At 40.6% G+C, this 24,880-nt stretch overlaps 1 protein-coding gene across 1 annotated transcript in view; it reads right to left on the bottom strand.

Annotated features, from left to right (window-relative positions):
* The window catches only part of CAGE1 (cancer antigen 1), a 45,596-nt gene that overhangs the window by 18,975 nt on the left and 1,741 nt on the right, over nucleotides 1-24,880 (bottom strand). Inside the window, exons 2-4 of the mRNA XM_040645030.1 lie at nucleotides 22,680-23,738; nucleotides 14,716-14,865; nucleotides 12,333-12,443 (exon numbers count right to left, since the gene is read on the bottom strand). Of these exons, the coding sequence (XP_040500964.1) occupies nucleotides 12,333-12,443; nucleotides 14,716-14,865; nucleotides 22,680-23,738 (1,320 nt within the window). The remainder of the gene's footprint in view (nucleotides 1-12,332; nucleotides 12,444-14,715; nucleotides 14,866-22,679; nucleotides 23,739-24,880) is intronic.

Raw genomic sequence — 24,880 nt, forward strand, 5'->3', positions numbered from 1 at the left:
TGCTGTATGCTTCAGAGCTAAATGCCAGGAAATCTGAACCCCCTCCAAGTCTCCACCAAAAGAAAGCAGATTTGAATGAAGGGAGAGAAACTGAACATTAGTAAAGTGACTTTCTATGCACTTGGCTTAAAATGGCAGGAGATAGGGGCAGCTGGATGGCTCCATCGGTTAAGGGTCTGCCTTAGGCTCAGGTCATGAGCCCCACATGAGCCCCACGAGCCCCTGCTCAGCAGGGATTCTGCTTGTCTCCCTCTCCCTCTGCTGCTCCCCCTGCTTGTGCATGCCCTCTCTCTCTGTCAAATAAATAAATAAAAGCTTTAAAGAAAAATGGCAGGAGATATAGACTGTTGTGAGTCAAAGAGATGACAGAACTCCCATTCACAAGAGGGTTCACAGAGAAGAGCCTTCCCTGAATTCTATTCTACCTGGCCCTAGATTTCTTCATCCACAGATACTATGCCTGGGGCCACTACCCCCCGCCTTCGGTCAGTGATTCTTGTGGCTTCCCTTCTAGGCCTTTCACATGGCATTCCTGCATGGGTTTTGGCCCTGTTTAGTTTCGGTCCTTGATTTTGTTATGCTCTGTTGCCCCCAGTGAGAATCTCAGCTCTCACTGGGAAACTTCTCCCCCTGCTCCCACTCCTCCAGCCTCCCCAGTCAGTCACCATAACTAAGTGAAGATAGAAGAGAAGTCAGACTTGGGGACAAGCTAAATTGAAGAAAAAGCAAAACATCTTTAGATGGGTATCAGGCCCAGGAATATGTACTGTAACAGATTTAAAACACTTTGGCTTGGAAAGCAGTTTGGAATCTGGGCATAGTGGCTATTATTTATTCTATCACAATTCTTATTCCTTGAAAACATAATGCATGTGTTAAAACCTGTGTTAAATGACAATTGTTAGGGGCGCCTGGGTGGCTCAGTCGTTAAGCGTCTGCCTTCGGCTCAAGGTGTGATCCCGGCGTTCTGGGATCGAGCCCCGCATCGGGCTCCTCCGCTGCTTCTTCCTCTCCCACTACCCCCGCTTGTGTTCCCTCTCTCGCTGACTGTCTCTATCTCTGTCAAATAAATAAATAAAATCTTTTTTAAAAAAATGACAATTGTTAAACTGCACATACATTAAAATCTACAGGTGAGACTGTCCCACAAATATAACGGCAAAAGCAATACACTGAAAAATGTTCCATCTTACTATAAGTATACAGCGAAAGGCCAATTGTTTGGAAAACTTTCAAGTGATAATATTTAATACTGGAAGGTTTTGGTGAAATAGTACCACAAACACACTGATGTCTGCAAGGTAAAGTTTAAGTCTTTTGAAAATTCATTTGCTAGTGTACATAAAGACCCACATGCTTATTTATAGCTTTAAAAGCAGTAATCCCACTTCGGTAATTTATTCTAGGGAAATAACTCACAAAGGAACAAACTCTACAGATAAAAGTAAAAAGAACCCAAATATCCAACAAGAGGAATGGCTAAAAAATTATTGTCATTTCACTCTATGGAATCTAATGCAGTCACTGAAAATTATATACAATCTATAAGGATAGCATAGTAACGTAAAAAATATGCGATATATTTATTAAAACAAAATTCAAAGTTTACATACAGTGAACTCTGTAAAAGTGTGTGGACAAAGACTGGATGTATCTGAAATGTTCTAGTGTTAGCTAGGGTTTGGTCATATGTTAAAATACTACACAGGAGTGAAAAAGGGTAAGTTACAGCAACACCTATCACAAAAAGAATCTTGCAGTTATAAGATTGAGAGGGCAAAACTTAGAAAATGGTATATAAGATACAATAAAAAAATAGGCAAAACAATACTGTCTGTTGTTTAAAGATAAATATGTGAGCAGGAAATACAGACACGCCTGGCGAAGTTAAACACTAAATTCAGGATAACGTTACCACGGGCTGGAGGGGAGGAAAATGCAACTGGAGAGGGCCACAGGGGCTTCAACTATATTCATGTTTCATTTCTTTACCTGGGCGGTAGATACATGGCTATTTATTATATTAGTTTTTACATAGTTTGGTGTGCAATATTTAAAATACATACTTTTTAAGATAGCATCAAAGCCCTTACATAAGGTCCAACAAGACCTCCTCACCCCATGGTGCTTGAGGGCTGACAACAGGTGCAGTGGCAGGCTCTCCCATCTCCCTAGCACCTCCTTTCCTGTAGCATCAGCCCACGTGTGCTGGAGCGCATGGCACAAATGCAGACCCACAGCTGGAGTGATGGGCCTTGACAATCATCTTGAAGCAGGCTCCAAAGGTAGGGCTGAGTAAGGAAGAGGAAGAGTATCCATGTCTGGCCCTGTCCATAGCAACATACACTTGCCCAGAGCGGAGGAGGAAGTCTTCTTGGAAAGCTGCTTTCCACTCTGTGTGGACATAGCACTGAGGGGTGGATGGAGAGGTGGAGAAGCCAGCTGGCTGCTGGGGCTGGATGAAGGACCCTCAGTCCAGGTGTCACTGCTCGGTCATGAAGTCCTCCAGCAGAAGATTTCCTAGGTTGGGTCCCCGCTATGGCCCCTCTGTGTTCTAGATTTGTGGACATAGTTCCAAGTTAATAATGTATTAATTGCCCTAAGATACTATGAGTCACTGAAATCCAGATTGCTAAAAAAAAATAAGGTCAACACATCTTGTATTAGTTTTTTTAATTGCTGCTATAAGAAATAACCACAAACTTAGTGGCTTACAACAATAAAAATTTATTATCTTACAGTTCTGTAAGTTAGAAGTGTGACAGGGGTCTCCTCATTTGGCTAAAGTTAAGCATCAGCAGGGCTGTGTTCCTTTCTGAAGGCTTTAGTTCCCACCTTCTGAAGGCTGCCCACATTCCTTGGCTTGTGGTCCCCTGCCCTCATCCTCAAAGCCAGCAATGTTATGTCTCTAACATTCTTCAAAGTCCTATCTCTCTCTGATACGGCTGGATGCACGAGATTAGATTGGGCCCATCCTGATAATTCAGGATAATCACCTCCACATCTCAAGGTCCTTGATTTAATCACACCTGCAAAGTCCCTTTTGCCATAAGTGCCTAGATTTCTTATTTTATCAAGGGATGCAAAGTCCCCGTTGCCATGTCCGAGGACCAGGGTGTGGAGATCTTTGGGCGGCCATTACTCTGCCTACCACCAGGATCACTGAGGCCTTCTATGATGAGGGGTACCAAGTGTCCTTGTAATACTGTCAAGCTGTTTAGCTCTACCTAGTTCATAATTCCGGGTTTCCTAAGGAAAAAAAATTTTTTTTGCTTCCATTAATACTTTTTCCTCATATGGGGTTGTCTTATACTCTGCTACTGTCGACTTACAGAAGAAGTGTGTCAAGGTAGACATAACATTTCACCAGGACAGTAGATGTATCCATCATTGTTATGAACAGCCTAGGAGATTGGGACATCTGAAGGCTGGCTGATTGATTAATTGATTGATTGATTGACTTCCCAATTCTTTCCACACAGGTTTTGAGATTGAATACATAGAGTAAGATATACATTAAGTACAATTCAAGCAGAATGTACAGAACAAGTGAAGGACAATATGCGTCTACAAAGACAGTGAACACCTGACTATACTCTGCCATGTGTTTGGTACCGAACTTCTCTGCAGCTAAAGCAAAACTGAAATCTGGCCAGTTACATGATTTTCATTATTCGTGTGATGAAAACACACCTGTTTCTAAAGACAGGTTTTTCCTAGTAGGTCTAAGGTCTCCAAGGAAGTTCTCATCCCTGTGGCACTAAGTGAAATAACAATCTCTCTGTAACAAATGGAGAAAGAGGTTTCCTAGGATTGCTGAGGGCATAACACCAAGCGCTTGGTAAAAGCAATTCTGTGAAGGCCAAGCCAGCATGTCCCACGCAGCAACTTTCTGAGAATCATCGGGACCCAGGTTGTGACTCTTTATTAAGCAGTGAAATGGATTTATGACCAACACAAAAACATGGAATAGAACAGAAGAATAAAAAACCAGTGTTTCTTCTGTGTGTGGGGACATGTGTATCTGACCATGAAGCGAACTGTGTTTTCCGCCGTGCTTACTCTGAGAGCCATGAGACAGCTGCACAGATCATCCTTCAGGGATGAAGAGTCCTTAGCAAGCTCCGAGTTGGTCAGTGAATAGGCTGATGTTAGATCCTCCAGCAAGGCTCCGTCGTGCAAGCGTTGCTTCTTACACCAGCTTCAGAATACGGTTTAGGAAAATCGAAGCCAGGAAGGTGAGGAATAGGGTCATAGTATCCCGTGAGGGCCCAGGGTGCTTGAGAGAGCAAGGAAACTGATGGTAAGGTTGACGTCTTCCTGTGGAAACTGAGGAGCAAGCATTGTGTTTGACGGGACAGCCATCGCATCTGTGACCGGAGTTCTAGTGAGCCCTCAATCTTCCTCAGGAGGCTGTTCAGTGGCAGAAAGGGCCACTAACTATAAAGTTTGCTCAAGGGAATACTGTGTCCAAATCCAGGAACTGGTGGGTATGTTTAATAGTTCAGAGGAACCATGAGACGCTGGGTTGTGATTGTTTTCTTTTGGCTCACTTAGAACATTCCTCCTAGAGTAGTAACTCTCTGCCTTGCATCATAGGTTTCCTTATTTTACGATTAAAGGAGATGAATATGAAAATAATCTGCTACCTTCTGAGTATTTCCTTGACTAGAAATAAACGTCTAACTTTAAAGACTACCAAAATAATAAATTAAATAAATGTTTCACGTAATACAGAGAGTACTGCAGTAAAGTGTGTGTGTGTGTATACACACTATATACATAGTAAAGTATGTACACATGTAGTAAAGTTTAGTGACATATATGGTATGTTTTAGGATAGTATTTCAGTTTTTAATCTTCAACTATTATTATTATTATTTTTTATTTTTTAAAGATTTTATTTATTTATTTGACAGAGAGAGACAGCCAGCGAGAAAGGGAACACAAGCAAGGGGAGTGGGAGAGGAAGAAGCAGGCTCCCAGCGGAAGAGCCTGACATAGGGCTCGATCCCAGAACGCTGGGATCACGCCCTGAGCCGGAGGCAGACGCTTAATGACCGTGCCACCCAGGTGCCCCTAATCTTCAACTATTATAATAACAGTTAAAGGGTATCTTCTGTATTACTGGTTTAAAAACATTTTGTTTTTTAAGGATTTTATTTATTTCTTTGAGAGAGCAAGAGTATAAGCAGGGGGAGCTACAGAGGGAGAGGGAGAAGCAGGCTCCCTGCTGAGCAAGGGAGCCCGACGTGGGTCTTAATCCCAGGACCCTGAGATCATGGCCTGAGCTGAAGGCAGATGCTTAACCAGCTGAGCCACCCAGGTGCCCCTAAAAATATTTTATTTTTATAAAAAGATTCCTATTTTACTGAAGATGGGCTCTAGGAGGACCTTGAGAAATCATTACTATTAGCCTAACCTGAACCCTAAACCCCAGCACTGCTAACTAGATTCTTATCTGTTCCCTCTGACCAACTCCCTGACTTCGGTGTACCTTATCAAATGCTTCTAGGATCAGGAGACATTGTGCACTTGACAGTTAAATACCCACAGCATTAGAGCCTGGCAGTAGGCAAAGCTGGGGTGAAGACCCTGTCTCAAGCTAGAGGAGGTCAGGAGGTGAAAGGAGCAACAGGAAGTTCAGAATCGTGAAGAAGAACCAAAAGCAAGGGGTCAGAAGGGCTCCAAGAGAAGCACATGGCAAAGCAGTAGAGGACGTATGAGCCATCAGACTCAGCTCCAGCAGACCACGTCTTGCTGGCCTAGAGTTCCTTAGAGAATGAGAAGTGAGCCTTCCAGAGCACGCTTCTGCGTTTCAAAAACAAAGAACACAACCAAAACTCTTTATTTCAGGAAATTCCAAACACATAAAAAGGAAAGCGAGAAGTATAATGAGCCTGTGTGCCCATCACTTAACTTCAACAATCATCAATATTTTTCCATCAGTTTTTCATCCATCTCCAACCTCCTGCTGCCCCAGCCCTGCCATCTTTTCATTCCCCTGGAGTATTTAAAAGCAAACCTACCCACTCTATGGGAGAAGATATTTGCAAATGTCTTATCAGATAAAGGGCTGGTATCCAAAATCTATAAAGAACTTATCAAACTCAACACCTAAAGAACAAATAACCCAATCAAGAAATGGGCAGAAGACATGAACAGACATTTCTCCAAAGAAGACATCCCAATGGCCAACAGACACATGAAAAAATGCTCCGCATCACTAGGCATCAGGGAAATACAAATCAAAACCACAATGAGATACCACCTCACATCAGTCAGAATGGCTAAAATTAACAAGCCAGGAAATGACAGACGTAGGTGAGGATGCAGAGAAAGGAGAACCTTCCTACACTGTTGGTAGGAATGTAAGCTGGTGTAGCCACTCTGGAAAACAGTATGGAGGTTCCTCAAAAAGTTGAAAATAGAGCTACCCTACGACCCAGCAATTGGCACTACTGGGTATTTACCCCAAAGACATGAATGTAGTGATTCGAAGGGGCTCCTGCACCCCAATGTTTATAGCAGCAATGTCCACAATAGCCAAACTATGGGAAGAGCCCGGATGTCCACTGACAGATGAATAGATAAAGAAGATGTGGTATATACATACAATGGAATACTCAGCCATCCAAAAAATGAAATCTTGCCATTTGCAACAATGTGGATGGAACTAGGGGGTATTATGCTAAGCAAAATAAGTCAATCAGAGAAAGACAATTATCATATGGCTTCACTTATATGTGGAATGTAAGAAACAGTGCAGAGGATCATAGGGGAAGAGAGGGAAAAATAAAATAATATGAAATCAGAGAGGGAGACAAACCATAAGAGACTCTTAATCATAGGTGATGGATTTTAAGGAGGGCATGTGATGTAATGAGCACTGGGTATTATATGAGAATGATGAATCACTGAACGCTACCTCTGAAACTAATAATATATGTTAAATAATTGAATTTAAATTTAGAGGAAAAAAATGAAGCAAACCTACCCATTCTATTAATTCACTCATAAATACTTTTCAATATGTAACAGATAAGGGCTTTTAAAAACACAATGATATTCGGGCACCTGGCTGGCTCAGTCAGAGGCGTATACAGCTCTGGATCTCAGGGGCTGTGAGTTTGAGCCCCACATTGGGTGCAGAGATTACTTAAGTAAAACTTTAAAAAATAAAAAATAAATAAATAAAAACATAATGATATCAAAGATATTAAAATTAACAATAACTTAAAATTATCTAACACCCAGACTGTGTTCCTTTCTCTGCTATTATATCACAAATACCTTTTTAGAGTAGGTTTGTTCAAATCAGGACCTACAGGTGTCACCCACTGCATTTGGTTGATTTGTTCCTCGTCTCCACCATCCTTTAGTCTATACCAGCTATCCCTTCCCTCTCCCTCCCTTCTCTCGTGCCAAGTGTTTACTGATGAGAATCTTCCACACTCTGGATTTGTTATCATGGTGTCATCTAATACGTCTCTTTACCTACAGTCAAGGTAGTCTAGAAGCGTCCTTGCGGATCCAGTTGTTTCGGTGAGAAGACTTCACAGATCTGCTGTGTCTTGTCCTCCTGCATCACATCGGGGGCACAGGGGTGCGTGTCTCACCTTTAGCGGCTTGAGACTGATTAGCAGGCTCAGGGGCTTGCCAGTTTGACCCGTTCATTAAAAGCTCCCCCTCAGGGGCGCCTGGGGGCTCAGTCGGTTAAGCATCGGATTCTTGATTTCGGCTCAGGTCGTGATCTCAGGGTGGTGAGACTCAGCCCCATGCTGAGCTCCGCATCAGGCTCTGTGCTGGGTGTGGAGCCTGCTTGGAATTCTCTCTCTCCCTCTCCTTCTGTTCCCCCTCCCCACACCAATTCTCTCTCTCAGAAAACAAAAACAAAACCAAAAAAAACCCAAAAAAACAAACCTCCCCCAGTCTTGAATATAAGGTTTTAGCAGCCATTATAATTGCCCCCAAAAGATCCCTTTTCTCTTCTGTTCTTAGTAGCTTACCTTTTCAGTGAAGGGCTCCCTCCCTCATGGATTATTTGGTTTCTCTGACATACAGTTTGTACAAGTAGACTGTAGCACATTTTAGAAATGACATAGTGTGTCTGACGTGCTTCTAGTTGTGTCCTCTTTCTCATGACAGCTTCCCACTGCTGGGAAGATGAAGGTCCACTCGAATTATCTTTTATGCCCGAAGCACAGAAACTACTAATGAATGACAGAATTGACTGAGGGCTCTCCTCTCATCTCCCTATGCTCAGACTTTACTAGTTTTCAAAGTCCAGCTGCCATTCCCTTCACGAGGTGTCCCAGGACTCCCCTACTTGGACAGTATCTGTTCCTCCTCTGAGCTTATCATTTGACAAACATCACCTCTGTTAGACCACTGGCCACTGTATCACTTTTTAAGGAACTTCCCCTTCACCCTTTGTGAACAGTTACTTACATATTTTATCTTCTTTTCTAGGTTTCTTAGAAGCAGAGATCATGTTTGATTTGGCTTTCTGCCTCCATAATGACTAGCATTTTTAGCCTTTTGTGAGATGCCAATAATTACTTATTGAAATTTTAAAAAATAATGAATTATGAGAAACTTTTGAGCCCTCACCACATTGGACTTTTTCTTCTCTCTCAAAGATGAATGGTTATGCTATGGATGTTTGGAGAATGCCAATTTTTAATAATTTAGAAATATGATAGACTTCTCTAATTAACTGCTATTAAAAAATAAACTACATTAATTAATCACCTTTTTGTTTTAGTGGGATCAACTCTGTAACTACCTAGATACCGAGATCACATTTTCCCTTTCTTACCACGTATTTTTCCTGTTTTATCTGCCTGTATTTTCCAGCTTTTTTGAGTTATAACTGACATATACACTGTGTAAGTTTAAGGTGTCCAGCACGCTGATTTGATACACTTCTCTGCTGCAAAATGATCACCACCACAGCACTAGCTAACATCTCCATTAAGTCACATAATTACCGTCTCTTTTTGTGGAGATGCCTTCATCTTTAGATGGCATCTAAAGTGAACGATTTCCCAAAGTATCCCTTAATCATAGTTGTTGTAAACAGCTACTGGTACACTGATATTTAGAATGGTGGGAGCAGGGGGCCTGGCTGGCTCAGTCGGAAGAGCATGCAATTCTTGATCTCAGGACGGTGAGTTCTTGCCCCACGGTGGATGTAGAGATTACTAAAAAAAATAAATAAAACTTAAAAAAAAAAAGAATGGTGGTAGCATATGCAAAAATATAAATGTGTTTCAGTCACTGTGGAAACTAGCATCCGTTTTTTGATTTCTGCATTTTGAAAGAAATAAATCTGATTAGTCTAAACAATAATCAGGTAGGACAATATGTAAAATCTCAAAACCTGAAAATGCAAACTTCAATTGTATACTTTTATGGTCGAATAACGCTGCCACAGTGCCAGTGTGTGACCATTTTAATGAACAAATTTTTTGAACGTTGATAGTTTTTTTTTTTTTAAGATTTTATTTATTTGACAGAGACAGAGACAGCCAGCGAGAGAGGGAACACAAGCAGGGGGAGGGGGAGAGGAAGAAGCAGGCTCATAGCGGAGGAGCCTGATGTGGGGCTCGATTCCAGAATGCCGGGATCACGCCCTGAGCCGAAGGCAGGCGCTTAATGACTGAGCCACCCAGTTGCCCCTGAAGGTTGATAGTTTCTTAAACTTGTTAATAAAATGGTGCTATGGATAAGAATGCTAGCAAAGCAACAAAAGGTCTTCCTTACCAAGAAATCAAGCTCTTCATTCAGATTGTGGTACTTATTCAGTTTGGTTCCCAATAAGATAGGCACATCTCTAACATTCTTGGCTTCATATGAATCAAAACCTGTAACCTGAGATTTAATATATTTTGCTCACTTCCAATACTTTCACATTCCTTGGGAAATTTGACAATAAATACTTTATAAGTTTAACAATCAAAGAGCTCTTCAGTGGCTAGAATAATAGAAGTGTAGAACTTGGAGCTCGAAGGATTTCAGCAAATATACCAAAAGAACATAAATATTTGAAATTGTATTTCTGCATGTTAAAGACAGTGCATGGTAAAAGTTAAACTCACCTCAGTAACCTGATCGTGAAATGCTTTTTCTTTTGCAAGTAATTCTCTAAAAGCTGTAATTTTATCTTTATGTTCCAGTAGCTAAGGAAAAAAGTGTTTCATATTTCAGAAAAGAAGAAATAAAACTGCATTCGATAACATTTATAATAAAATCATAAAGCCATGCACTGTCTAGTCCCTGGTTTCCAAAGAGCTACTGTTTTTACAGCTCTTGTATAGAAGAGAGTTCACACAGCAGATCCGAGACTGCTCCCCTCAGGAAGGCCTGCTCTTCTGCTGCCGCCTGGCTGGCATCTGGGAATGTGGATTACAGGAGAAGTTCCATCATTCTGTAATCTGAATGGCTTGTTGTGCCTAACCCATTTGTACAGAGAGTGTCGTTTATACTGAATGCCTCTTTCCTTCTGGAGGGTCTAGAGTTTTACAGTGTGCTAGGGTGACATGCCTATCTGAGCAGCCCCCAATAAACCCCTGGGTCCTGGGTCTCTAATGAGACCCTGTTAAAATTTCACACATATTGTCACAGCTCATTGCTGGAAAAATGAAGTGCATCTTGTGTGACTCCACTGCGAGGGGGCTCTTGGCAGCTTGAATCTGGTTTCCTCTGGAATCTTCCCCAAGCCCCTTTTCCCTGTGCTGACTTTGCTCTGTAGTCTCTCACAGGGAAACACAGCTGTGACTATGACCATATGCACAGTCCCACGGGTCCTAGCAGATCACGAACCTGAGGGTGGGCTTGGGATCTCTGGGAGCTTATCCCAATATTCAATTGGGGTTTTTGGTTTTTGGTTTTTTTTGTTTTTTTATTTGACAGAGAGTGACAGCCAGCGAGAGAGGGAACACAAGCAGGGGGAGTGGGAGAGGAAGAAGCAGGCTCCCAGCGGAGGAGCCTGATGCGGGGCTCGATCCCAGAACGGGATCACACCCTGAGCCGAAGGCAGATGCTTAACAACTGAGCCACCCAGGCGCTCCACAATATTCAGTTGATTTTATAGTTAGGCTATCAGAATTCTTCTTTAAAGAAAAAAAAAAACTACCAACTTTTCCTAGATGTAAATTATAATCATTTCTTATTTGTTCATTTGCTCCTTCATGAAAATAACAATAAATTTTAATATTCAATATTCAAATTTCTCCAAAAATCAGTGAGGTAAACTGTGAGGCACAGAATTATTTTTATTATGAACTATTTTCAATATTTATTTTATTTTTTAATTTTTTAAAAGATTTATTTATTTATTTAAGAGAGAGACAGAGGGAGAAGCAAACTCCCTGCTGAGTGTGGAGCCCTACACAGGGCTTGGGGTTCAATTTCACCCCTGAGATCATGACTGAACTGAAATCAAGAGTTGGATGTTTAACCGACCGAGCCAACCAAGCACCCTAAGAATTTCCAGTATTTAAAAAAATAGAGAAAAAACCTAAATGAACCTCGATGTAATAATCACCCAGCTTCAACTATTGATGGCTAGTGGCCAATTTTGTATCATTTATACCCCCAACCATGTCTTCTTCCCTCCAACCCCCCTTCACGGAGTCAAATTACAGAAACCACATCATTTCAGTAAATTTACCAAAACAACACAAATATCTGAAATTGTATTTCTGTAACATCCTGCTCCAACCCTCAGTGGGGCTTATTTTTGAAGGCTGGTTTAAGAAATAGAGAACAGGAGTTTCTCTGTGTATCTGTTATTCCTTGATCAGGTTAGACAGGAGACAAAGAGACTCCCCAGAATACCTGCAACAAATTTTCTATCCATCTCTATTCAAAGAAGTAATTTCCCTATAACACAGGACTGAATTTGTTTCTATGTTCCAAGATCCCATATTTGAGTACGTTTTCATTTCATTAGCTGTAAACTTGACACTTCTGTTTTCCTCTCACATTAGAACTGGCATAAGTTAACCTTCTGGTATCACCTTTTATTTTAGAGAGAGAGAAAATGAGTGGGAGGGGCAGAGGGAGAGGGAAAGAGAATCTCAAGCAGACTCTGAGCTGAGTGAGAAGCCTGATGCGGGTCTCAATCTCATGACCCTGAGATCATGACCTGAGTGGAAACCAAAAGTCAGATGCTTAACCAACTGCACCACCCAAGTGCCCTGCCAAAAACAAGTCTTTTAAAAAAGTCCAAATTTGGAGAATTTCTTTATACTTTTATGTTATCTTTTTGACTATTTTTCTACCAAAAATGATACAATTTTTAGAATAAAGAATAAATATGGTACCTCTTTATCTAAATTTTTCTTTTTAAGATGGAAGTGCTTCAATTTTTGTAGCATTGTATCATTAACTTTCTTGCTGTCTTCGAAATGTTCAATATCGGGAGTGGTGATGTCCTAGGAGTAACAGTTTGAGAAGCTGTATTAAAAAGGTTTCAGTAAAGCTAAAGGGAGGACAGAAAACACACACACAAAATTTCCAGAATAAGTGACCAAACCAAAAGAGATAAAATACTGAACTCAATTCTTCAATTACTCATAAGATATCCAATAAAGAGTTAGTATGGAAAGAATTCTTATAGATTCACACTTGGATATAAGTAATTGTTTTGGGGACAGATTAGTATAATCGCTGGGAAGTTAATCCCCATCTATAATAACAATACATGCTTACACATTCGCATCTACATCACATCTTAGCCTAGCCTGGTCAGGTTACAAATCCAAACTTTAGCCAAATTGCTATATCTGACACCAGAGTAATCAGACATCCTCAACAACACTGAAACTCTAGATATTTCAAGGGTGCCCAGAAAAAGGTATTTGTATGTATGACCTCAGGGTCAAAAATATGTGCATGAGTTGGACTGCCTGAGTTTGTATCTGAGTTCTGCCCTTCCATCCTATGTGAGAATTTGGACAAGAAACCCAACTGTTCGAAGCCTCAGTTTGTTTTTCCATGTTTTTATTTTATGTTATTTTACTTAGTTTATTTTATTTATTTATTTTTTAAAAGATTTTATTTATTTATTTGACGGAGATAGAGACAGCCAGCGAGAGAGGGAACACAAGCAGGGGGAGTGGGAGAGGAAGAAGCAGGCTCATAGCGGAGGAGCCTGATGTGGGGCTCGATCCCATAACGCCAGGATCACGCCCTGAGCCGAAGGCAGACGCTTAACCGCTGTGCCACCCAGGCGCCCCTCCTACTTAGTTTATTTTTTATTTTTATTCTTTTTCCATTAAAAAAAAAAAGCCTGATAATACAAAGAATGGCGTAAGGACTGGAGGAGATAACTCATGAAAAGCAGGGAGAGTAAACTCAGAAGACTTCAAGGACAGGCTGGGAAGTCAAGAAACATTTGTTGAGTGCCGATTAAGGGCTTAACCTGTATTATGTACAGGGCATACAACGTACCAGGTCTCTGATGTTGAAGGCTTCCGTTCTAGTGGGGGTGGGAGACCCAGAACAAGCAAACATAATATTTGTTTGGTGTGGGATGACATCTACCGACAAGAGGGCTAGGACACATTCCTCCTTGGGAGGTGTGGTAGAGAAGCGGCAGCCTACAATTAAGGCAGAAAGAATAGCAGCTTCTGGTGACAGATTGGGGGTGGGGAGGCAAGCCTTATGGTGAGTAAGGAAATGTTTGAAGGAACGAAGTGGGATGGGAAAGTTTGTAGCTAAGAAGAGTCTGTGCCATATGCAGACTCACGTGTAAAAACAAAATTTCTGGTGGATATAGTCTGTGGGACACCGTTTTGTGATTTCTGCATAAAATGCTCAGCTCAGTTTCTAGCACTAAATAAACGCTAGTGTTCAACAAACTTTAGCTGAAGCACAATGGAAATAAGCATTGTGTTGGATCAGGAACATCACGGACCATGGCCCTCAATTTTGGCTCAGATGACCACACTTAGGATCAAAGAAATGGAGTGCCTGGGTGGCTCAGTTGGTTAAACATCTGCCTTGGGCTCAGGTCATGATCTTAGGGTCCTGGGATCGAGTCCCATATCGGGCTCCCTGCTCATCGGGGCGTCTGCTTCTCCCTCTCCCTATGCCCCTCCCCCTTGCTTATGCTCTCTCTCTTGCTCACTCTCTCTCAAATAAATTTTTAAAAAAAGATCAGAGAAATGGACATTAATAGAAGAGGAAGAAAGACAACTAGCTCATTTGAGAAGCTAGCAAATGCCATGCCCCGTAACCAGGTCTCTCATTAAATGCAGTGCTTGTCACCTCCCAGGGCAGTGGCAAGTATCATTTCCCCTACTTAGGAAGAGAACACTAAGGCTGATAAAGGTAAAAGTCACTTGGGCAAGTCACACAGCCAGGAGGTGGTGAAGTCAGGATTTGAACTCACCTGACACCAACTTCATTCTTCAGTCCACCAATGTACACAACTCCCTACTGTCCCCCCTGCTGCCCCAAAGCTAAATTTTAGATGGGTGAACAGCTCACTGATGGGAACACTTACCAATCACTAGGAGCAGACTGAGCCAGACAACAAGACTACTGCTCTGATAGAGCTTCCAGGACATGTAAAAAGTACTAAACGAAGGGTCTTCCATTTCTTTCTCCCATAACTTAACTCTGTGGCTTTAGATTGCCCCTGTGGTTTAGTCCAACCTCGATATATCTCCCTCCCCCAATAAAAAAATTTTTTTTAATTACCTGGGATGTGAGAAGTCCTACCATCAGAGCCAGAACACTGTGAATTTTGGAGACAAGCTGAGAAGTTCTTTTCACATCTGGGGGACTCAGGCTCTCCTCTTCACCAAGTGAGCAATTCAGGAACAAATCAGAATGCACAATCTTTGCATCCTATGTGTATACAATTCACATGTGTCAGGATAAAGACAAAGAGTCTGGATTGCTCTTTATTTATTTTTTTAGAAATTTTTTATTATGTTATGTTAGTCACCATACAGTATATCCTTAGTTTTTGATGTCATGTTCCATGATTCACTGTTTGTGTATAACACCCAGCGCTCCATGCGATATGTGCCCTCCTTACTACCCATCAACAGCCTATCCCAATCCCCCACCCCCCTCCCCTCTGAAGCCCTCAGTTTGTTTCCCAGAGTCCATAGTCTCTCGTGGTTCATTCCCCCTTCTGTTTATCCCCCATTCATTCTTCCCTTCCTTCTTTAATCAAAGTGCTGAATTAAACACCACTCTCAAAAACTCTGAGCAAGGGTGCCAAATGAGAAAACTATGCAGCCAAAAATACTTTATCCAGCTAGGATGTCGTTCAAAATAGAAGGAGAGATAAGAAGTTTCCAGGACAAACAGAAACTGAAACAATTTGTGATCATTAAACCAGCCCTACACGAAATATTAAAAGGGGTCCTCCAAGCAAAGAGAGAGCCCCAAAGTAACATAGACCAGAAAGGAACAGAGACAATACACACAAACAGTCACTTTACAGGGAATACAATGGCACTAAATTCATATCTTTCAAGAGTTACTCTGAATGTAGTGGGCTGAATGCCCCAATCAAAAGACACAGGGTAACAGATTGGATAAAAAAGCAAGACCCATCAATATACTGTCTGCAAGAGACTCATTTTAGACCCAAGGACAACTCCAGATTGAAAGTGAGGGGGTGGAAAACCATTTATCATGTTAATGGACATCAAAAGAAAGCTGGGGTGGCGATCCTTATATTAGACAAATCAGATTTTAAACCAAAGACTATAATAAGAGATGAGGAAGGACACCATATCATAATTAAAGCAACTTTCCAACAAGAACATCTAAGATCTAACAATTGTAATTTATGTAATTTATGCCCCTAACATGGGAGCAGCCAATTATATAAACCAATTAATAACAAAATCAAAGAAACAAATCGATAATAATATAATAATAGTAGGGGGCTTTAACACTCCTCTCACTGCAATGGACGATCATCTAAGCAGAAGACCAACAAAGAAATAAGGGCTTTGATGACACACTGGACCAGCTGGACTTCACAGATACATTCAGAACATCCCATCCCAAAGCAAAAGAACACACATTCTTCTTGAGTGCACATGGAACATTCTCCAGTGTAGATCACATCCTTGGTCACAAATCAGGTCTTAACTGGTACCAAAAGATTGGGATCACTCCCTGCATATTTTCAGACCACAATGCTTTGAAACTGGAACTCAATCACAAGAGGAAAGTTGGAAAGAACTCAAATACATGGAGGCTAAAGAGCATTATACTAAAGAATGAATGGGTCAACCAGGAAATTAAAGAAGAATTTAAAAAATTTATGGAAACAAATGAAAATGAAGACACAACTGTTCGAAATCTTTGGGATGCAGCAAAGGTGGTCCTACGAGGGAAGTATATAGCACTACAAGCCTTTCTCAAGAAATAAGGAAGGTCTCAAATACACAACCTAACCTGACATCTAAAGGAGCTGGAGAAAGAAGAGCAAATAAAGCCTAAACCCAACAGAAGAAGAGAAATAATAAAGATTAGAGCAGAAATCAATGAGATAGAAACTAAAAAAAAACCCCAAAAAACACAAAAAACCAAAAACCAGTAGAACAGATCAATGAAACTAGGAGCTGCTTGATTGATAAACCCCTGGCCAGACTTAGCAAAAAGAAAAAAGAAAGGACCCAAATAAAATCATGAATAAAAGAGGAGTGATCACAATCAACACTGAAGATATACAATTATAAGAACGTATTATGAGCAACTATATACCAACAAATTAAGCAATCTGGAAGAAATGGATGCATTCCTAGAGATGTATAAACTACCAAAACTGAACCAGGAAGAAACAGAAAACCTGAACAGACCCATAACCAGCAAGGAAATTGAAACAGTAATCAAAAATCTTCCAACAAACAAGAGCCCAGGGCCAGATGGCTTCCCAGGGGAATTCTACCAAACATTTAAAGAAGAATTAATACCCATTTTTCTGAAGCTGTTTCAAAAAATCGAAATGGAAGGAAAACTTCCAAACTCTTTTTATGAAGCCAGCATTACCTTGATCCCAAAACCAAAGACCCTACCAAAAAGGAGAATTCCAGACCAACATCCCTGATGAGCATGGATGCAAAAATTCTTACCAAAATACTAGCCGATAGGATCCAATAGTACATTAAAAGGATTATTCACCACAACCAAGTGGGATTTATTTCTGGGCTGCAAAGTTGGTTCAACATGCACAAATCAATCAATATAAAACACTACATAAATAAAGGACAAGAACCATATGATCTTCTCCATAGATGCAGAAAAAGCATTTGACAAAGTATAGCATTCTTTCTTGATTAAAACTCTTCACCGTGTAGGGGAGCCTGGGTGGCGCAGTTGTTAAGCGTCTGCCTCCGGCTCAGGGCGTGATCCTAGCGTTATGGGATTGAGCCCCACATCAGGCTCCTCCGCTATGAGCCTGCTTCTATCTCTCCCACTCCCGCTGCTTGTGTTCCCTCTCTCGCTGGCTGTCTCTATCTCTGTCAAATAAATTAAAAAAAATCTTAAAAAAAAAACACAACTCTTCACCGTGTAAGGATAGACGGTACATACCTCAATATCATAAAAGCCATCTATGAAAAACCCACAGCGAATATCATTCTCAATGGGGAAAAACTGAGCGCTTTTCCCCTAAGGTCAGGAACACAGCAGGGGTGTCCACCAAAACCACTGCTGTTCAATGTAGTACTAGAAGTCTTAGCCTCAGCAATCAGATAACAAAAAGAAATAAAAGACATCCAAATTGACAAAGAAGTCAAACTCTCATCCCAAAATTGCTAGAATTCATACATGAATTCAGTAAAGTTGGAGGATATAAAATCAATGCACAGAAATCAATTGCATTTCTATACACTAACGAGATAGAAGGAGAAATTAAGGAATCGATCCCATTTCTAATTGCACCCAAAACCATAAGATACCTAGGAATAAACCTAACCAAAGAGGCAAAGGATCTGTACTCAGAAACTACAGAATACTCATGAAAGAAATTGAGGAAGACACAAAGAAATGTAAAAACATTCTATGCTCATGGATTGGAAGAACAAATATTGTTAAAATGCCTATGCTACCTAGAGCAATCTACACATTCAATGCAATCCCTATCAAAATACCATCAACTTTTTTCACCAAGCTGGAACACATAATCCTAAAATTTGTATGCAACCAGGAAAGACCCCAAATAGCCAAAGGAATGTTGAAAAAGAAAACCAAAGCTGGTGGCATCACAATTCCGACTTCAAGCTCTATTACAAAGCTGTAATTATCAAGACAGTATGGTACTGGCACAAAAACAGATACATTGATCAATGGAACAGATTAGAGAACTCAGAAATGGACCCTCAACGCTATGGTCAACTAATCCTTGACAAAGCGGAAAAGAATATCCAATGGAAAAAAGGCAGTCTCTTCAACAAATGGTGTTGGGAAATTGGACAGCCACAAGCAGAAGAATGCAACTGGACCATTTCCTTACATCATACACAAAAATAGACTCTAAATGGGTAGAAGACCTAAATGTGACACAGAAATCCATCAAAATCCTTGAGGAGAACACAGGCAGCAACCTCTTTGACCTTGGCCACAGCAACTTCTTGCTAGATACATCTCCAAAGACCAGGGAAACAAAGGCAAAAATGAACTATTGGGATTTAATCAAGATAAAAAGCTTTTGCACAGCAAAGGAAACGGTCAAAAAAAACTAAAAGGCAACCTACCAAATGGGAGAAGATATTTGCAAATGACATATCAGATAAAGGACTAGTATCCAAAATCCATAAAGAACTTATCAAACTCAACACCCAAAGAACAAATAATCCAATCTAGAAATGGGCAGAAGACACGAATAGACACTTCTCCAAAGAAGATATTCAAATGGCCAACAGACACATGAAAAAGTGCTCCACATCAGTCGGCATCAGGGAGATACAAATCAAAACCACAATAAGATACCTCCTCACACCAGTCAGAATGGCTAAAATTAACAAGTCAGGAAACAACAGATGCAGAGAAAGAGGAAGCCTCCTACACTGTTGGTGGGAATGCAAGCTGGTGCAGCCACTCTGCAAACAGTATAGAGGTTCCTCAAAAAGTTGAAAATAGAGCTACCCTACGACTCAGCAATTGCACTCCTGGGTATTTACCCCAAAGATATGAATGTAGTGATCCGAAGGGGCACCTGCACCCCAATGTTTATAGCAGCAATGTCCACAATAGCCAAACTGTGGAAAGAGCCCTGATGTCCATCAACAGATGAATGGATAAAGAAGATGTGGTATATATATAAAATGGAATATTACACAGGCATTAAAAAAGAAATCTTGCCACTTGCAATGACATGGATGGAACTAGAGGGTATTATGCTAAGTGAAATAAGTCAATCAGAGAAAGACAATTATGGTATGCTCTCACTGATATGTGGAATTTAAGAAACAAGGCAGAGGGGGCACCTGGGTGGCTCTGTCGTTAAGCGTCTGCCTTCAGCTCAGGGCGTGATCCCAGGGTCTTGGGATTGAGCCCTGCATTGAGCTCCTTGCTCCACTGGGAGCCTGCTTCTTCCTCTCCCACTCCCCCTGCTTGTGTTCCCTTTCTTGCTGGATGTCTCTCTCTCTCTGTCAAATAAATAAAATCTTTAAAAAAACAAAAAAAACAAGGCAGAGGATCATAGGGGAAGAGAGGAAAAAACGGTAAGATGAAACCAGAGAGGGAGACAAACCATAAGAGACTCTTAATCTTGGGAAACAAACTGAGAGTTGCTGGAGGGGAGGGAGAGGAAGGGATGGGATAACTGGGTGATGGACATTGGGGAGGGTATGTGTTGTAATGAGCACTGGGTATTATATAAGACTGATGAATCACAGACCTGTACCCCTGAAACCAATAATACATTATATGTTAATTAATTCAATTTAAATTAAAAAAAAAACAAGAAAAAAAAAGGGGAAAAAACCCAAAAACTTCTGAGCTGCCCTAAAAACATGGCACTCAAATTTAAATTTGAAGAGATAAATGTTAATATTTATTAAAAAAAAAAACTCTGAACTGTGGTTCTCAAACTTTGGATTCTTAAGACCCCTTTATAGACTCAAAAATTATTGAGAATCCTAAAAGGCTTTTGTTTATGTGGGTTATATCTATCAATATTTACTATATTAGAAATTATGACTGAGAACATTGAAAAATTCTTTGCTTACTAATCCATTCAAATAACAATAAATCCCTTGTGTCAATGTAAATAATAATTTTAATATGAAATTACCACATTTTCCAAAGGAAGAAATTAGTGAAAAGAGTGGCACTGTTTACATTTTTGCAAATATATGTAATGCTGAGTTCATAGAAGACAGCAGAGTTCTCACATCTGCTTCATACATTGGTCAGACATAAAAGCAACGAATGACACAGTTTCTAGAAAACTCCACCGGAAGCCCTTATGAAAAAAATGAGAGTGGCAAGGTCACAACATATTCCTATGACTATGAAAATACTTTGACCTCATAGACACACCAGACCACACTTTTGAGAAAACATACCTAGAGTTCATGAGACGCAAAACTAAACGCAGAATAAGGATGATTTGGGGATATTAAAGAAATTGATTTGTCAATATAAAACAAAGAACTTCACTTTTTTTTTTGAAAGAAAGCTCAAGAAAAAAAATAACGTACTGTGATAAACTTCTATACAGTTGTACTAATTCATTCAGAGTTTACCAATACAAAAAATTTGTCATGATTTGGCTAGCAGCTATTTTGGAAGACAAAATACAGACCCTTAAGATGAGCTATGGACTACAAGAAACAAACTGAGGGCTTCAGAGGGGAGGGGGGTGGGGGAATGGGATAGACTGGTGATGGGTAGTAAGGAGGGCACGTATTGCATGGTGCACTGGGTGTTATACGCAACTAATGAATCATCGAACTTTACATCGGAAACCGGGGATGTACTGTATGGTGACTAACATAATAGAATGAAAAAACATCAAAATTTAAAAAAAAAAGATGAGTTAAGGTCATCTCTGCTTGGGTTAGTGGTTCTCAAAAGTGTGACCCTTGGCCCAGCAGCATTGGGGAGACTCAGGATCTTGTTAGATACTGTATGGTGACTAACACAACACGATAAAAAACTAAAAAAAGAAAAAAGAAAAAAAGAAACTGGGATTGGGCCCCGCATCGGGCTCCCTGCTCAGCGGGGCTCTTTCCCTCTGCTGTTCTCCCTGCTTGTGTTCTCTCACTCTCTCATGTCAAATAAATAAATAAATAAATAAATAAATAAATAAATAAATAAATAAAATCAAACTGAGGGCTTCAGAGGGGAGGGGAGTGGGGGAATGGGATAGACTGGTGGTGGGTAGTAAGGAGGGCACCTATTACATGGTGCACTGGGTGTTATACGCAACTAATCAATCATCGAACTTTACATCAGAAACCAGGGATGTACTGTATGGTGACTAACATAGTATAATAAAAAAAACATTAAAAAAAAAGAAAGAAAGAAAGAAAGAAAGAAAGAAAGAAAGAAAGAAAGAAAGAAAGAAAGAAAGAGAGAAAGAACAACGCATTCTCCAGCCCCATGGCACACCTACTGATTCAGAAACCCTGAGGCAGGCCCCAGCAATCTGCATTTTCACAGCTAAGGCTGATGAATGCTAACGTTTAAGCACTGGTTTAGATAATCCTAACTTCTTTCTGGAGAAAAGATTACAGAGAGACTTTTTTAAATGTAAGAGAACAATATTTTCCTGAGAATCATTAAAAAATAATAGAACTATTTACTTGCCAACAATACTTGTACTAATTATGGATTCCTGAAAGAAAGTCCTCTAAGGACATCCTCAAGGCAACATAATCAGCTCAAGTTGTTTTAAGAGTTTTAAACAAACATACATTTTTCTAGTTCATATCAGCCTTCTTTCTAGCTAGTCAGAATTAATAAGGTTGTACTATAAATATTTTAAGACAGGCCTACAAAACTGAAATAGATGCGCTCTGGCTTGTGAAAAGGATCACTTTCAGGTTCATGGAATGCCAAATGCCAAAAAAGCCATTTGAACTGCAGAGATTACAATATTACAGTGTCTCCAAACTTATAGATATGAGGCTGTCATGTTGTTTTTATTAGATGTTAACTAGACTTATTGTGGTGCTAGTTTTGCAACATATACAAATATCGAATCATGCTAACAGACCTGAAACTAATGTTATATATCACTTACATCTCAATCACGAAGTTTATAACATCATAAAATTAACATGTGATATAATATAGGTTTGTTTGACCTTGTAAACCAAATATGTAATTGCATTACTTAGTTTCGTTATTAGGCAGACGTGGCATGACAACACTGAAATGCCCACCTAGAAGATCTTTTCTCAAGGGATGCTTCAGACCATTGATCATAGGTACCCAGAAAATTCCCACGTTAATTTTCACCTCTACCAAAATAGTCACAAGAGACCAGAAATGGCTCTTCTTTAATCTGCGTACCCAGGAACCGGAGAAGCTTCTCCAAACCTGTGCTACGTTTTCCGTTCCCTTTTCTTTTTGTTAGTAATTCTTTCTGCCAACAAATGTGAGCGCCATGTCTAAATGTGCATCAGCAGACTGCTAGCAACTCATGAAATTCCGTGTTCGAGATTCCGAATTTGTGTCTATACCTCTGCGGTATCTGCTCCCACCGCTTCCCCGGAGTGCTCGGTTAACCAAGGCATCTCAAACCGAGGGCCATCAATTTGCTGCTGGCTCCTCGCCACCTGCTGCCGAAGCCTTGCGTTCTCCTGTTTTACTTCGCTGACCTGCTGCTGGAGTTGGGTGTTCTTTGCCTTCTTGTTTTCGGATATGAACTGCAAATGAGTAATTTGAGCGAGCAGCGTTTTGAGTGTCGATTTCAGTTTCTGTCTTTCTTCCAGGTTTTCCTTCTCATGCTTCTGAAATTCCTGATATAAAGACAGGAACTCTTGTTCTCGGGTCTTTTTCTCCCTTTTCAGCAAGGCCAGCGCGGAGGTGGTGGCCTTTTCCAGCTTCCCCTTGAGTTGCTGCAGCCTCTCCACCTCTTCTTCTTTCTCGCTTAGGGTTCTGTCCATTTCTAGGCACTGACTGACAGTTTTGTCCTTCTGCTGCATTTCAGTCATGTACCTTTCCTGGAGGTGAACGTAATTGCCCTGGATCTTCTTAAGCTCCAGCTGTAAGGTTTCCTTTTCATTCCTAGCTTCCTGAAGTTGCTTTTGGGTGTGAGTTAAGACCTCGTGCAAATTCTGCAGTGTCTTGTCAGCGTCACTCTTTTCCAGCATCACCCTGTATTTGTCTTCAATTAATTCTTCCACCTTGGTCTTCAGCTTATTTATGATGTCCACAAACACATGCTGTTTGGTAGTCTGCTTCTGTAGTTCTTCAAACTTCCTCTCTAAATACTTGTTGCTACTCTGCAGGTCTTGGATCCGAGTTTGCTGCTGTTTGTTAGTGTGCTGTAATTTCCATAAGACTTCATTTAAAGCCATGTCCTCTTCGGGAGGTTGTGAGCTTTCCAAGCTCTGCTTCATGTCGTGCATATTGCTGTCCTCCAGAGACGCTCCACCACACCAAGAAACGCCTGCAGGAGACCAAGGTGAGGCCATCCCTGGACTGTCCACACTCTCCACGGTGACCTCCTTATGGTGACAGACTGGCGTCTCAGGAATATCCCCAAAGCTCTGTATTCCTTTCGAAGACACTGTGATCTGTAAATTAGAGTATGTAAGTGTGAAAAAGAGTATAAAGATCATGAGTTTTGAAATCATATATAGCTGGCCTTGAATCCTAGATCTCTAGTGTGGTTTCCTCAGCTATAATAGAGCAATGATAATGTCTGCTTCCAATAATAATACCAACTTAACAAACATACTTAAGTAATAACTGCTAAATGTATATATAGCACCCAATAGCACAGCGGAGCACAAACAACAGATATATGATAGAGGTATGTATCACATTTACTTTTTCAGAAGATAAACTCAGCTTTGATACTCTCATCAACTTTCTATGATATGGACTTTTCTGAACACATGTGAGGTACTTTCTTTGACTTCAGATGAATTAAAACAAATTTATCAATTACCCTACAGTCTGTGAGGCCACTTTTGAATGAAGACTTCTTTTCTTGCTCATCAAATCATTATCTCATGGGTATGACTTCTGTGAATGTAAGAATGTCAGATGAATATGCCTCGTGATTGATTTTCTCCCACAAAATAGGTTTTGGGGGCTTTTTAAAAGGATAATAAGTTGTAGTAGGAAAACACTCAAATGAATATGATATATAACCCCGTAAAAGGGGGTGCCTGGGTGGCTCAGTCAGTTAAGCGTCTGCCTTCGGCTCAGATCATGATCCCAGAATCCTGGGATCGAGCCCCACATCAGGCTCTCTGCTCAGCAGGGAGCCTGCTTCTCTCTCTCCCTCTGCCGCTTCCCTGCTTATGCTTTCTCTCTCCCTCTCACTGTCAAATAAATAAATAAATAAATAAATAAAATCTTAAAAAAAAAACCCATAAAAGATATCTGCAGGGGTGGGCTATATAACTTTCTAGAATTTAGAGATACTTGACCCCTATATTATAACGGTTTACCATTGTTCTGGGATAAAGACAACTATCCCTACTGAGGCCTACAAGATTCCGATGTCTGATCTTGATGCCTGACCCACGCTACCTGTCCATCCTCATCTACTACCTGCCACCTTCGATCCAAAAACATTGGACTCCCGCCAGGTCGTAGTGGGTGCCATGCTCCCTGAAGCCACAGGGTTCTTGCACATGTTACTTCTGCATGGAATGCTAATCACACCCACAGTTAATTAACTCCTAACTCATCCTTCAGAGCTCAG

Source organism: Ursus maritimus, unplaced genomic scaffold (genome assembly GCF_017311325.1).
Source record: "Ursus maritimus isolate PB19 unplaced genomic scaffold, ASM1731132v1 scaffold_30, whole genome shotgun sequence".
Taxonomy (NCBI): domain Eukaryota; kingdom Metazoa; phylum Chordata; class Mammalia; order Carnivora; family Ursidae; genus Ursus; species Ursus maritimus.